The 12,876-nt window shown below is 38.0% G+C and overlaps 1 protein-coding gene across 1 annotated transcript in view; it reads left to right on the top strand.

Annotated features, from left to right (window-relative positions):
• Oxct1 (3-oxoacid CoA-transferase 1) overlaps positions 1-12,876 on the top strand; it is a 133,447-nt gene that overhangs the window by 11,678 nt on the left and 108,893 nt on the right. Inside the window, exons 2-4 of the mRNA XM_026410246.2 lie at positions 20-128; positions 492-582; positions 11,449-11,584. Of these exons, the coding sequence (XP_026266031.1) occupies positions 20-128; positions 492-582; positions 11,449-11,584 (336 nt within the window). The remainder of the gene's footprint in view (positions 1-19; positions 129-491; positions 583-11,448; positions 11,585-12,876) is intronic.

The raw sequence follows: 12,876 nt of genomic DNA on the forward strand, positions 1-12,876 counted from the left end.
TTTTTTTTTAATATTTCAGGGAAGTGTGTGCTACTTCTCTATTAGTACTCGTCGCCATACCAAATTTTATACAGATCCAGTAGAAGCTGTAAAAGATATCCCTGATGGGGCAACCGTTCTGGTTGGTGGTGAGTAATAATACTGTTTTCCTTTTCATGGTAATTAGTCCTTATGTTTCTAATGAAGCAGGAAAATCTCAGGGTCAAAGCTGTGTAGATAAGAAGTGCCAGTTCTTTTATTACTTAGTTATTATTCATTTACTATTTTTATTTATTTGTGCACATATAGTATTTTACTTTATTACCATGTCCCATCCTGAAAGTCTGGGGCTCTATTATGGTGCAAAACATTTGAATCTAGTTATTTGCTTAGTAGATGTGATAATGTGCTTTGCCTTTTTTTTTTTAATTTTTTATTAAGAAGAATAACAGACATTTCCCTAAAAGAACATTATTCTCTTCACAAATTATTTACTTTTGGGTTCATCGTAGGTTTTGGGCTCTGTGGAATTCCAGAGAATCTTATAGCAGCTTTATTAAAGACTGGAGTTAGAGGATTAACTGCAGTCAGCAATAATGCAGGGTAAGTATGAATTTTTATAATAATTGGCTTGGAAGAAATGGAAATTATTAATAATATTTTGATGGAGTTTATCAGTGAAATTAAAATTTCCTCCAAGAGCAGTATGTCCAAACATCAAAACATAGTGTAACAGGGTCAGGAGTGGAGGTTACATTTATTCGAATATTTTTGGTACCATCCTTCATAATAAATATAATATAAATATATAGATTAAGATTTTCTGTCTTAGTCTGATGTGCTTTTATTTTTCTAAATTTATATTATCGATGTTAGAATAAATATTTTCATAATGACACTTGCACTTCAGAATTTAAAGATGGTCCTTTGTGTACTCTATTATTGTAAATTACTATTTATATAGCAGAGGAGACATCAATTTGAAATTGGTTTAAATTATTCTTTTGTCTATACACCATTTCTTGAGATACTATGTAAAAGAATATGTAAAGAATATGTGAATCGGCTGAGGTTGTGACTCACCAGTAGAGTGCTCGCCTAGCATGTGCGAGGCCCTGGGGGTTCGATCCTCAGCACCACATAAAAATAAATAAATAAAATAAAGGTACTGTGTTCATCTACAACTAAAAAAAAAAAAAATCTGAATCACAAGAATGTCACTGGTCTTGATGGAAGATGCAGTACATGTAGCCAGCACTTAAGGCGGTAGGATTCCATTTCAAAATGGTTAATGATAAGCCATAATTATAATAAAGTCATGCTCATTTAGGTACATTTAGCTGATAGAAAAATCTACTTGTATACAGAAATAGTAAAGCATCCCTTTTCAACAATGAAGGAAAGACTTTAAAGATATTTAAAATATTAAAAATGAGCCAAATTGACAACTTAGCCTATTATTATAACTGCACTCCAAAACAAACAATACAGATTACTTAGGGAATAAAACGGATGCTGTATTTGTTCTCATGGCTCCTTTTCTGAGTTTGTTCATGCTGTTTTGTCAGAGAGCCTCTCTTTCCTCTGCCCTGCCTGTGCACGTCCTCCTTTTTCAGGATTCACTCAAGTTACACATCTTTGAGGGAGCCTTACCCCACTACAGAAAGCCTCCAGTCTTGACTGATGTTGCCTTTTCTGAATTCCCTTAGAGGCTTTGCCCTTTCTTGGTATACTAAATTGTACCTATTTGATATATGTTATGTCCTGATCCTGCTACTTGCAGTAGTTTTGTATTCCCTGCTGTGCTTAGCTTGTGAATCTGACTCATGGCATATTTGAGGTGGACAGAATTCTAGAGATTATTTGTTCAGTTCCCTCATGTATCATAGGAAACCCCTTTGTAAATTGAGAAGTAACTTGTTCATGATTACTTTTTTTTTTCCTTAGACAACCCCCATGCTCTTTGATGTGACTTATATTTGTTATAAATACTTTTCTCTCTTTTTTTTTTTGTTTCCCTGCAGTGGTAGGGATTGAACCCAGGGCCTCATATATGCTAGGCAAGTGCTATAGTCCTGAACTACATTCCCATCCCATAAATACTTTTGTTTATCCATACTTGGTTGGGTTTTCCAGATAGCTCCAAGCTTACAAGGGATACTATAGATCAATAAACAGCCTGCATTGCTTAATAGGGATGTTCTGAGAAATATGTCATTCATTATGAGGACATCATAGAATATACTTACACAAACTTAAGATGCCTGTGATGTCACTAAGTGATGTACCCTTATAGAACCATCATGGTATATGCTCTCTGTTAGTGTGTAACTATAAATTTTGGATGCAAACTAGATGTTGAACACAAAGGTGATACTTTGCAAATCCTTATTGACAGTTGATTCTCTTAATTAGGAGGGGTTAAATCCTAGAGGTCTATAACAATACGACCTTGCTTTGCCCTCCAGTTAGATAACTGAAGCAAACTAAATCATGCTTCACTGGAGAATCATTGACATGGTTTGACTTGTTGGGAAAATGGAAAGAACTTGGAATTAGAAGTAGTAATTTTCTCATTTGTAAGGAGCTCACTTATGGAAGGACCTACCTGAAGTGGAAGTCTTTCTAAATCTCAGGCTTCCTGATTTTCTGTTTTTGTTGTTTTTAGTAAGCAGTGAGACTTGTCCTAAGATGTCATTTACCTTGGTTTGAAGTATTAACTATTAGACCTTGATGAGATAAATCCTTCTTTAGGATCACTAGTTGAACTAATACTTTGATATGGGTTAATTAAAAAGGTAGGAATAATTGACAATGTGATTTTCATTGATTTTTGGAGAATTTTCAGTTATAAGCCAGTGGGAATCAAAAGTTCACAATAAACTACATGTCAACTAGTTAAGTCACAGAGCCAGTGGAAGCATGGGTGTGTTTTATTCGATGTGCTCATTTCTCATCACAGTAGTTTTTCAGTCTACAGTTCAGGAAGGGTATGGTATAGATGACCCCATTGGCAGCCCCTCTTACTTATGGAAGGCTAATCAGTACTATCTCACAATATTATGTTCTTGTACTTGTGATTACTTCTATAGAGTTTTATACTAGTCAGTTCTATACTATAGGGATTTTTTTTTGAGGGCCCAGTTAGCTTTCACTCTAAATAAACTTTTTGGTTCTGTACCAATGACTTTGAACCTAAAGATAGAGGTGTGTGGCCCCTTTGCTGTTTCTCTTCTTCCCTTTTTGTTGATGCAGCTGCAGCTGTGAAAAACTTAATAGGTACCTTGGATGATTATGAGCATTCTCCAGGACTTTTTTTTTTTTTTTTTTTTTCTGGGAAGGATTAACTACTTCCTGGAATGTGTACTTGAACTTCTGTGCTTGGCTCCCTGGTCCCATAAAACCATGACATTAACTAACCTTATATTCAAGTACAGCTTTTTCTTTTAATACTTCTGATGTTATCAGAGTAAGCATAAATTGTATAATTGAGACTGAAATATATCTAAAGTGAAAAGTAAACAAGAGGAAAACAGTTTGGTAATGGCCACACCTTTATTTTTATTGGAGTTTTATTTTGACAAGGGTTGCCAGTTAATGAAATTTCAGAAAATGAAATTCAGTAAATTAAATTTCAGATTCAGAAAAGGAGTATAATTGCAGAACATTAATTTATTCCATGCCCTATCTTTTTGCTTTACATTAGTCTATCTCTTTAAGGAATTATTGACTTCTTCTTTTAACCACTGAAATGTGTGAAACCCCAGTTTATTGTGCTGCAGGGAAAACAGATCTTTCTCTTTAGGTATTCTAGGAAAATGCTGGCTACCGAGGGCAGATAGCATAATCTAACATCGGCATTATGTTTAGTATCAAAGAGCTGTGAGATGCTCTTATATACAAATTTCTCTACTAGAAACCATATAGTCCTCATTTCCAAAAGGTCACATATGTTTTCTCTTTTTATAGTGTGAGCTCTTAAAGGAAAGGGACTTGCCTTACTCATTTTTTATCATGAGAGTCTGATGTATTTGCTGGATTTGTAAACTGGGAAGCATGTGACAAGGTATTCACTTTCATTGTAAGCTATCTAACAGCACTTTTCAAGGTATGAAAACTGACTTTTTATCTGGTCCAGTGGTAGCTTGGGCTAAGCATCTCAGGCACTGCTTGATTGCTGTGCTAGGACGTGAGTCTAAAAACAAAGCAAAGGCCAAATACACAATGTTCCCCAGAGCCAAGATCAACAAATACAGAGAGGTCATCTTTAAATAGAGCCAATTCAAATATGTAATGTGGTAAAAAGCCAAACAGGAGTAAAAAGAGTAGTTAGAAAAATTCCCAGGTCAGTGAATGACCAGCTGTATTCTGGTTTCTAGAATGAAACTGTAGACTTTGGAGGAGGTTTCAGAAATTTAAAACTATAGAACGCAAATGGGCCAGATATGTCTTCATGGGTTATTTTATGGTTATGACTTTATTAGTCAGCTCCAGATAAGATTATCAGTACTCTCAATCTTGGGTAATTGAGGAGTTTACCAAAGAGAACTTTTTTTTCTTTTCTTTCTTTTTAATTTTTTTTTTTTTTTAGTTATAGATGGACATACTACCTTTAATTACTTATTTATTTTTATGTGGTGCTGAGGGTTGAACCCAGTGCCTCATGTGTACTAGGTGAGCGCTCTACCACTAAGCCATAACCCCAGCCCTTTTTCTTTTCTTTTTATTAGAGCAGCATAATTGTACATCATATTTGGGTTCATTTTGACAAAATCATACATGCAAGGAATTAGATTTTAATCCTCTTTCATCTCCACTATTCCTCCATCCTCCCTCCCTACCAAGTGTACTTCATTTTTATTGTATCAGATTGCAGTGTGATGAGTAAGGGGATTTACTTAAAAGATAATACAATAACTTTTTTGACTGAATTAAAAAGCTATTCAATTTATTAAAATCAGACATATTCTCCTTGGAAAATTATTATATCTCTGTATCTCTTTATTTTTCTGTAGTTATCTTTCTGGCTGTATTTGTCTATCCTCAATTATATGTGTGTGTGTGTGTGTGTGTGTGTGTGTGTGTGTCTGTGAGTGTGTGTGTATGTGTGTGTGTGTGTGTGTCTACATATAGATAGATGCTCTTACAAAGTTTTTCTTTTGTTACGTTATTTCCTAAGACAAAATGGGTGAGAGAATACTAAAGTTGTTAATTTTTTTTTACCATTCAAGGTGTTTACATTATACCAAAAATCATGCATGATTTAAGAATTTAAATTCCACCAATAAATTTTTTCATATAAATAGGAAAAACAAACTCACTCTTGGGTTTAGTAACAAAGAAGTGGCATTACCATTAGCCCTGACATAGATGCAGTGAAGGCGGGAAGGAGCCTCTGTCAGTATTTGTAAGAAAGCTTTGTGTAGCAAGCTGTCCAGCTTGCTGTAATGTGTGAGAAGAGGTAAATCCTGCATCTTGTTCTTTCACCACCCACTTCAGCCATCCTGGTGGTGCCTCCCGTTGGCTGAGCCCAGTCAGAAGTCAGTGGCAAGGGAGGCTCATGAAGTTTGCAGGTCTGTCCCAGCTCAGAGCAGCCTGAAGCTGGAAAATGGATCCAGACAGCAAACAGAAAATGACGGTGACTTTCGGTGTTTGTTTTTATTAGAGAGGAGTCAGTGAGGAGGAGCAAAGTGGAATTGAGCAGTAGATTCATTTAGCAAATGTTCTACAAATATTTATATAGTTCTCTTTATGTTCTGCAGGTGCTTGACTACAATAGTGAACAAATAGACCTAGATCCCTGCTCCATGCACTTTCCATTCTAGTAGGGAGGGGCAGACATTAAGTAGTCAGTATGAAGAATAAGTACATTTTCCAGTGTATTAGAATACGTTTTCCAGTGTGTTAGAAAGTTATGTATACCATGAAAAAAAAAAAGAGCCAATAAAGAGAATTGGGAACATAAGAGCGGAGGCAGGATTTAGGGTTCGGTTTGGTGACATTTGAGCACACTAGAAATAAGCAGGGGAGAGAGCCCTGCAAACATCCTGGGGAAGAGTTTCTAAGGCAGGGAAAGACCAGTGCAAAGGCCCTCAGTGGGAACGTGCCTGACTTGTTGGAGAGGCAGCAGAAGTGGAGCAGGAAGCAGAAAGGAGCATGGGAGGAGATAAAAGATAAAAGGGCATTTGAGTGAAGTCAGAGATAAAAGGGCATCTGAGCACATGGGGCTAGCAGGTAGTCCTAGAGACCTTTGCTTTGCTCTGAGTAAATGAGCACCATGGCTAGGCTTTGGTCTGTTTGTTGCACTCAGTATTTATGAGGCTTACTTTGCTACCATATCATGAGTAGATAGATAGTAGATAGATAGCAGGAACAGAATCAGGAAAGGTTACTGTGCAGGTAACAGAGGAGAGTGGGAAATGGTCCAACTATGGATAGACATTGAAGTCAGAATTTCCTGGTGATTTGATGATGAGAATGTGAGAAGTTAGATGGGTTTATTACTTTTGTGCTACGTAAGTGTATGGATGGGGCTGTCATCAGGTAAGAAGGTGAGGGCACAGGAAGTTGGGGGATTAGAATTGTTAACCTCAAGAACTGTGGGCCTAGTCAGGTGTTAGGAGTCGGTTCAAAGAAGAAATAAGTAAATAAAGAATAGTTGGAAGGCATGTGTGCGTGCTCAAGCATCAGGGAGATGGAAAAGCTTCAGTGATCTGGCGACCTCTAGTGGATAAGTGTATTATTAACTCGTAGGGAATTACCGAATCTCCAAAGTTCATTCTTGAAAATAGCTTAGGTTATTTAGACTTTAGTTTTTGCTCAAAACATGTTGGGAATAAATAATAAATGATATAGCTATTGTTTATATACATGTGTAATGTGAAATATTATCAGCTCTGATATTTAAAGGCTACAAGTGAAAAACAAGTTTAATAGAAGGTGGACAATTACCTGTTACTTGGACACTACAGGATTATAGAGGGAGTTAAGAGACGTGGAAGTGATACATTCTAAGAATTAAGAAGAAACCATTTGGTCTTGGATGGACACTTGTGGGCATGAATAGTGGAGTGAAAGTGAAGAAAATGTGATTGTTTGAAGAAATGCCAGTGACTTGTCACACAGCCCGCCACATTTAGCACCTTTGCTGATCCAACAAGTGGGTGTCACCAGTGACATCAGATTATCCCCCAGTGCACCGTCCCACTGAGTTCTATTACCAAAGTCAGAACTCTGCAGCGGATCTGCTTCTGTATTGGGATGTGCAACAATTGTCTTACGAATGAATAGTTTCCCCTAGATACTTCTTGATTTGTCTCTATTTCATTCCCACCAGTAACCTCTACGTTAGTTCAGATGCTCATCATTGCTTGTTCCAGCTACATCAAGCCTTTGAACTGTTCCCTCTGCCTTTTGTTTCTGAGTCTCTTCAGTTAATACTATATCCTGTTACCCTTCTGCTTCAAGTTACTCACAGGGTCTCCGTGTCCTTCTGGGTGAAGTCCCATGAGGCCGACCCTAACCTGGCCTTTCTCCCACCCCTCCTGCCCTGCCTCTGCCTCCAGTTCAGGTTGACGCTTCCTGATTGTCTCGGTGGGTGCCTCTTGCCCTCAGACTGCCTCCTCCACTGTAGTCTCAAAATGTGTTTTTACTTCCATCCCTTAAGGGCCACCTTCTTGTGTAAGGCCCTCCCTTCAGGAAGGCTGTTCCTGCCTTGTTTCTCCTCCAGCAGTGGGGTCCTCAGCCTGCAGCGTGCTCATCCCACTTCACACACACTTCTCTTAGCAGGTTCCCCTCTGCTGTCCTGATGGGTTTGCATGTTCACTTCCTCTGTACTCCCAGAGCTATTCAGGGTGCAAGACCAGGCCTTATTCATGGTTGTAGCCCCAGAGCCTGACCTTGCAGCCCTGATTGTTAGGTAAATGAATCCTGTAGGCCACACAAATTCCACAGGGACTGAACCATCAGAGAACTAAAGGAGTTGGGAAGGGAATAAGTGAAGACTCCTGTTTCTGGGAGATATTTAGGCCTTTATTACTTTATTTCTCTTCCTCTGTCTCTCTCTTTCTTCTTACAGTCTTGGGAATTGAACCCAGGGGTACTCTAACACTGAGATATATCCCCAGCTCTTTTTTATTTTTTTATTTTAGAAACAGGGTCTTCCAAAGTTGCCCAGGCTGGCCTCCAACTAATGATCCTCCTGCCTAAGCCTTCTGAGTCACTGGGAGTGGAGGCATGAGCTGCTGTACCTGGCTACATTTCTGTCTTTTAAAAAATCTCTATTGAAGTATAGTATGTAGTTATATAGAAAAGTGGACATATCCCGAATGTAGATGAAGTTTTATCAGCTACACATCCATGTAACCAGCACCCAGATGAAGAAATGGGTATGACCAGTTCTCCAGAAAGCCCCCTTCCTGCTCCTGCTGGTCACTGCTCTCCTTTCCCACTACCAAAGTTAATCTTTATCCTCTCTTCTGATCTCATGCATTAGTTTCGTCTTATTTTGAAGTTAATATTAAAGGAATAATGCAGTATGTACCGTTTTGTGTCTGACATCTTTTGCTCAACATTTTGCTCAACATTTCACCCAAGATTCATGCATTGTTTCCTAGTGGTTATAAAGCCTTCATTCTCATTACTGTACTGTGTTTCATTGTGTAGATAAACCATTATTTATTTATTTGCAATGGGCATTTGGAAAACTCCTGTTTTAGCCATATTGAACAGTTGCTATTTTGAGTATCTTGTTTCTTGGTAAACATTAAGGATGTACTGGGTACAGACCCTAGAGTGGATTTGCTGGCTCATAACATATTCAAATACGTTCAACATAATGGATTCCTTTAACAGTTTTTCCAAAGTGGATGTATTTATTTTTTATTTATATATGACAGCAGAATGCATTACAATTCTTATTACACATATAGAGCACAATTTTTCATATCTCTGGTTGTATACAAAGTATATTCACACCAATTTGTATCTTCATACATGTACTTTGGATAATAATGATCATCACATTCCACCATCATTTCTAACACCATACCCCCTCCCACCCCTCTGCCCTATCTAGAGTTCATCTATTCCTCCCATGCTCCCTCTCCCTGTCCCACTATGAATCAACTTCCTTATATCAAAGAACATTTGGCATTTGGTTTTGGGGGATTAGCTAACTTCATTTAGCATTATCTTCCCTAACTCCATCCATTTACCTGCAAATGCCATGATTTTACTCTCTTTTATTGCTGAATAATATTCCGCTGAGTATATACACCACATTTTTTTTTTATCCATTCATTTATTGAAGGCCATCTGGGTTGGCTTCACAGTTTAGCTATTGTGAATTGTTCTGCTATAAACATTGATGTGGCTGTGTTCCTGTAGTATGCTGTTTTTAAGTCCTTTGGGTATAGACTGAGGAGAGGGATAGCTGGGTCAAATGGTGGTTCCATTCCCAGACTTCCAAGAAATCGCCATACTGCTTTCCATATTAGCTGTACTAGTTTTCAGTCTCACCAGCAGTGTATGAGTGTACCTTTTTCTCCACATCCTTGCCAACACTTGCCAAAAATATGCATTGGAGAAAAGACAGCCTCTTCAACAAATGGTTCTGGGAAAACTGGAAATCCATATGCAACAAAGTGAAATTAAACCCCTATCTCTCACCATGCACAAAACTCAACTCAAAATGGATCAAGGACTTAGGAATAAAACCAGAGACCCTGCATCTAATAGAAGAAAAGTAGGTCCTAATCTCCATCATGTGGGATTAGGGCCCAACTTCCTTAATAAGACTCCTTTGGTTCAAGAATTAAAATTAAGAATCAACAAATAGGATGGACTCAAACTAAAAAGTTTCTTCTCAGCAAAAGAAACAATCTGTGAGGTGACTGTACATTTTTGGGAGCAAATTTTTACCTCTCATACATCAGGTAGAGCACTAATCTTTAGGGTATATAAAGAACTCAAAAAGTTAAAATAAATAAAATATATAACCCAATCAATAAATGGACCAAGGACCTGAACAGACACTTCTCAGATGATATACAGTCAATCAGCAAATATATGAAAAAAATATGCACCATTGCTAGCAATTATAGAAATGCAAATCAAAACCACTCTAAGATTTCATCTCACTCCAGTCAGAATGGCAGCTATTATGAATACAAAGTGGAAGTATTGATTTTTAATCTCCTTAGCATATACAAGAGTTCTGGTGTTTCACACACTTGCCAACGCTTGGCATTTTCTTCTTTGTTATTTAGCCCTTCTTTTATGTTTGTAGCGGTGTCTCGGGATATTCAACATTAAAACCATTTCACCCTTAAAAATAATTTCATAGCTTAAAGTCAAGTATTCTTTGTTATCTTAGAAATGTTTCCTTCCTTTAGTTGATTAAAATATTTCTGATATATATATATATATATTTTTTTTTAAAGAGAGAGTGAGAGAGGAGAGAGAGAGAGAGAATTTTTAATATTTATTTTTTTTAGTTCTCGGCGGACACAACATCTTTGTTGGTATGTGGTGCTGAGGATCGAACCCGGGCCGCACGCATGCCAGATGAGCGCGCTACCGCTTGAGCCACATCCCCAGCCCAATATTTCTGATATTTTTAAGGAGAGAGGGATTAGGTGACTGAAAATGGAGAAATGTTTATTCAAGTTTAAATCTTCCTTGTCATATTGATTTTGCTTGAAATTTTTGCTTTGAAAATGATGATAGAAATAAAGAAGAAATGCACCAACAGAAGGCCTTTACCTAATTAATTAAAAAAACAAATTCCAAACCACCTGCACCATGTCTAAGAATAAATTGAACTCCAACTTTAAAATAATGGAGATATTAAACAAAAGTATATGTGATTTAACAGATACAGGATTATTCTTGCTACCTATAATCTTTTCATTATTTATTATTACTCTCCTAATGGGGGGGGTAAAGAATGTACAAGTATGTAAATGTTCTCTCGAACAAAATATCTATGAAACTGTAAAAATGTTCATAGCTATCCCTCACTGCCTGAGATTTTGGAGAAAAAGTCACTTAAATCTTTTTTTTTTTTTTTTTGTACCCAGGACTGAACTCAGCCACACTTGACTACACTGAGGATTGAACTCAGGGACACTCAACCACTGAGCCACAACCACAACCCTATTTTGTATTTTATTTAGAGACAGGGTCTCACTGAGCTGCTTAGCACCTTGTTTTGCTGAGCCTGGCTTTGAACTCATGATCCTCCTGCCTCAGTCTCCTGAACTGCTGGGATTACAGGCTTGGGCCACTTTTGAGCCTTAGTTTCCTCAACTGTAAAGTCAGACTAGCCACCTTGCATATTTCTTTGAGTGGAGAGGGATAGAGAGAATTTGGATGACATTCCTTAGCAGAGAAGCATTTCCTTTTCTCCAATAACAGTGTTGTGTGGGATGTTTGTGTGATTTCAAGCTACCTTCGTTTTCCTTCTAGGGTTGATAACTTTGGCTTGGGTCTTTTACTTCGATCCAAGCAAATAAAACGCATGATCTCTTCATACGTGGGAGAAAACGCCGAATTTGAACGGCAGTTCTTATCTGGTGAATTAGAAGTGGAGCTGACTCCTCAGGTGAGATTTCGCTGCTCTCCTTTCACAATGCTAGCTTGTTGAAAAGTGTACTCTTTCTCCTTAAACATTTCTTTGTACAAGACAGAGGATATGTTATTTTACCAAACCAGGAGTTGTGTTTGTAAGTCAGATGTATTGATCGCTAGAGGATGAGTATTTTATGCCACGGTATACCGAAGACGGAGGTAGAAATACCTATGTTGCAGGGTAACTTCCAGGTTTGAAATAATAATGTCCCTTTTGCCAGAAGCAAGCAATAGGACTTGCTGAAAGGTTCAAGGATTGTCCTATAGAAGTCATTTTCTAGGAATCACTGAGTTAGAATTTGTGAGTGATCAGGTCTTGCTGAGGCACAGGAGCAATGAAGCCCCCAGAGGGTGAAACTAATGACATCACCAAGTGTGGAGATCAGAGCCCAGTCCCCTGGGACTGATGTTACAGTAAGAAGCAAGCAATTACCTCGGTTTATCTAGCAAGGGTCCACTTGTTTTCTGCCTCACCTCCTAATGCATTGAAGAATTTGTCATAAAGGAAGGCAGTCTTTTGAATCCATCTGGGTTAAGTGGGGTCTACAAGTTACCTGTGCTGGTCTTCCACCTGGACATGTTCTGCCTTCATCTCTGATGTGGAACCCGCTGCTCTGCTTGAAAAGACTGTTACCTCCAACTTCACCATGATGGTAATAATGTAATGTAGCAGAATATTAAAAAAAAATATTTTTCAGTAATTAAATCAGGTATATACTGGTCTAGAGACTAAGCGTGAATGGGGGCTGTTCTTTGTAAATGAGGTTTTAGGCAATTGCAGGCACACCTGGTCACCCTCTAGCATTGAACTCTGTTTATCATAGCATTTCCCTACATTATTCTTACTCCCTTTCCATTTAAACTTTGTGAAAAGACAAAGAATGCTTTCCTAGTCTGTTTAGGCTGCTATAACCAAATAGCATAATCTAGGTGGCTTGAACACCAGAAGTTTATTTCTCATAGTTTGGGAGGCTGGAGGGCTCAAGATCAAGGTGCCAGTCAGTTCATTTTGTGGCGATGGCTCTCTTCCTGGCTGTGATGGTTAACTTCTTTCTGAGTTCTGTCACACAATGGTGACAAGGTGAGGGGGCTAATAAGAGTATGAGCAAACTCGCTAGTGTCTCTTCTTGTAAGGACACTAGTCCTATCAGATCGTTTATGACACTTTCAACCTTAATTATCTCCTTGTGGGCCCATTCTCTAAATGCAGTCACTTTGGGAGGGTGAGGGCTTCAACTTAGGAATTTAAGAGGCTCTCAGTACAGT

Source organism: Urocitellus parryii, chromosome 1, assembly GCF_045843805.1.
Source record: "Urocitellus parryii isolate mUroPar1 chromosome 1, mUroPar1.hap1, whole genome shotgun sequence".
NCBI lineage: Eukaryota > Metazoa > Chordata > Mammalia > Rodentia > Sciuridae > Urocitellus > Urocitellus parryii.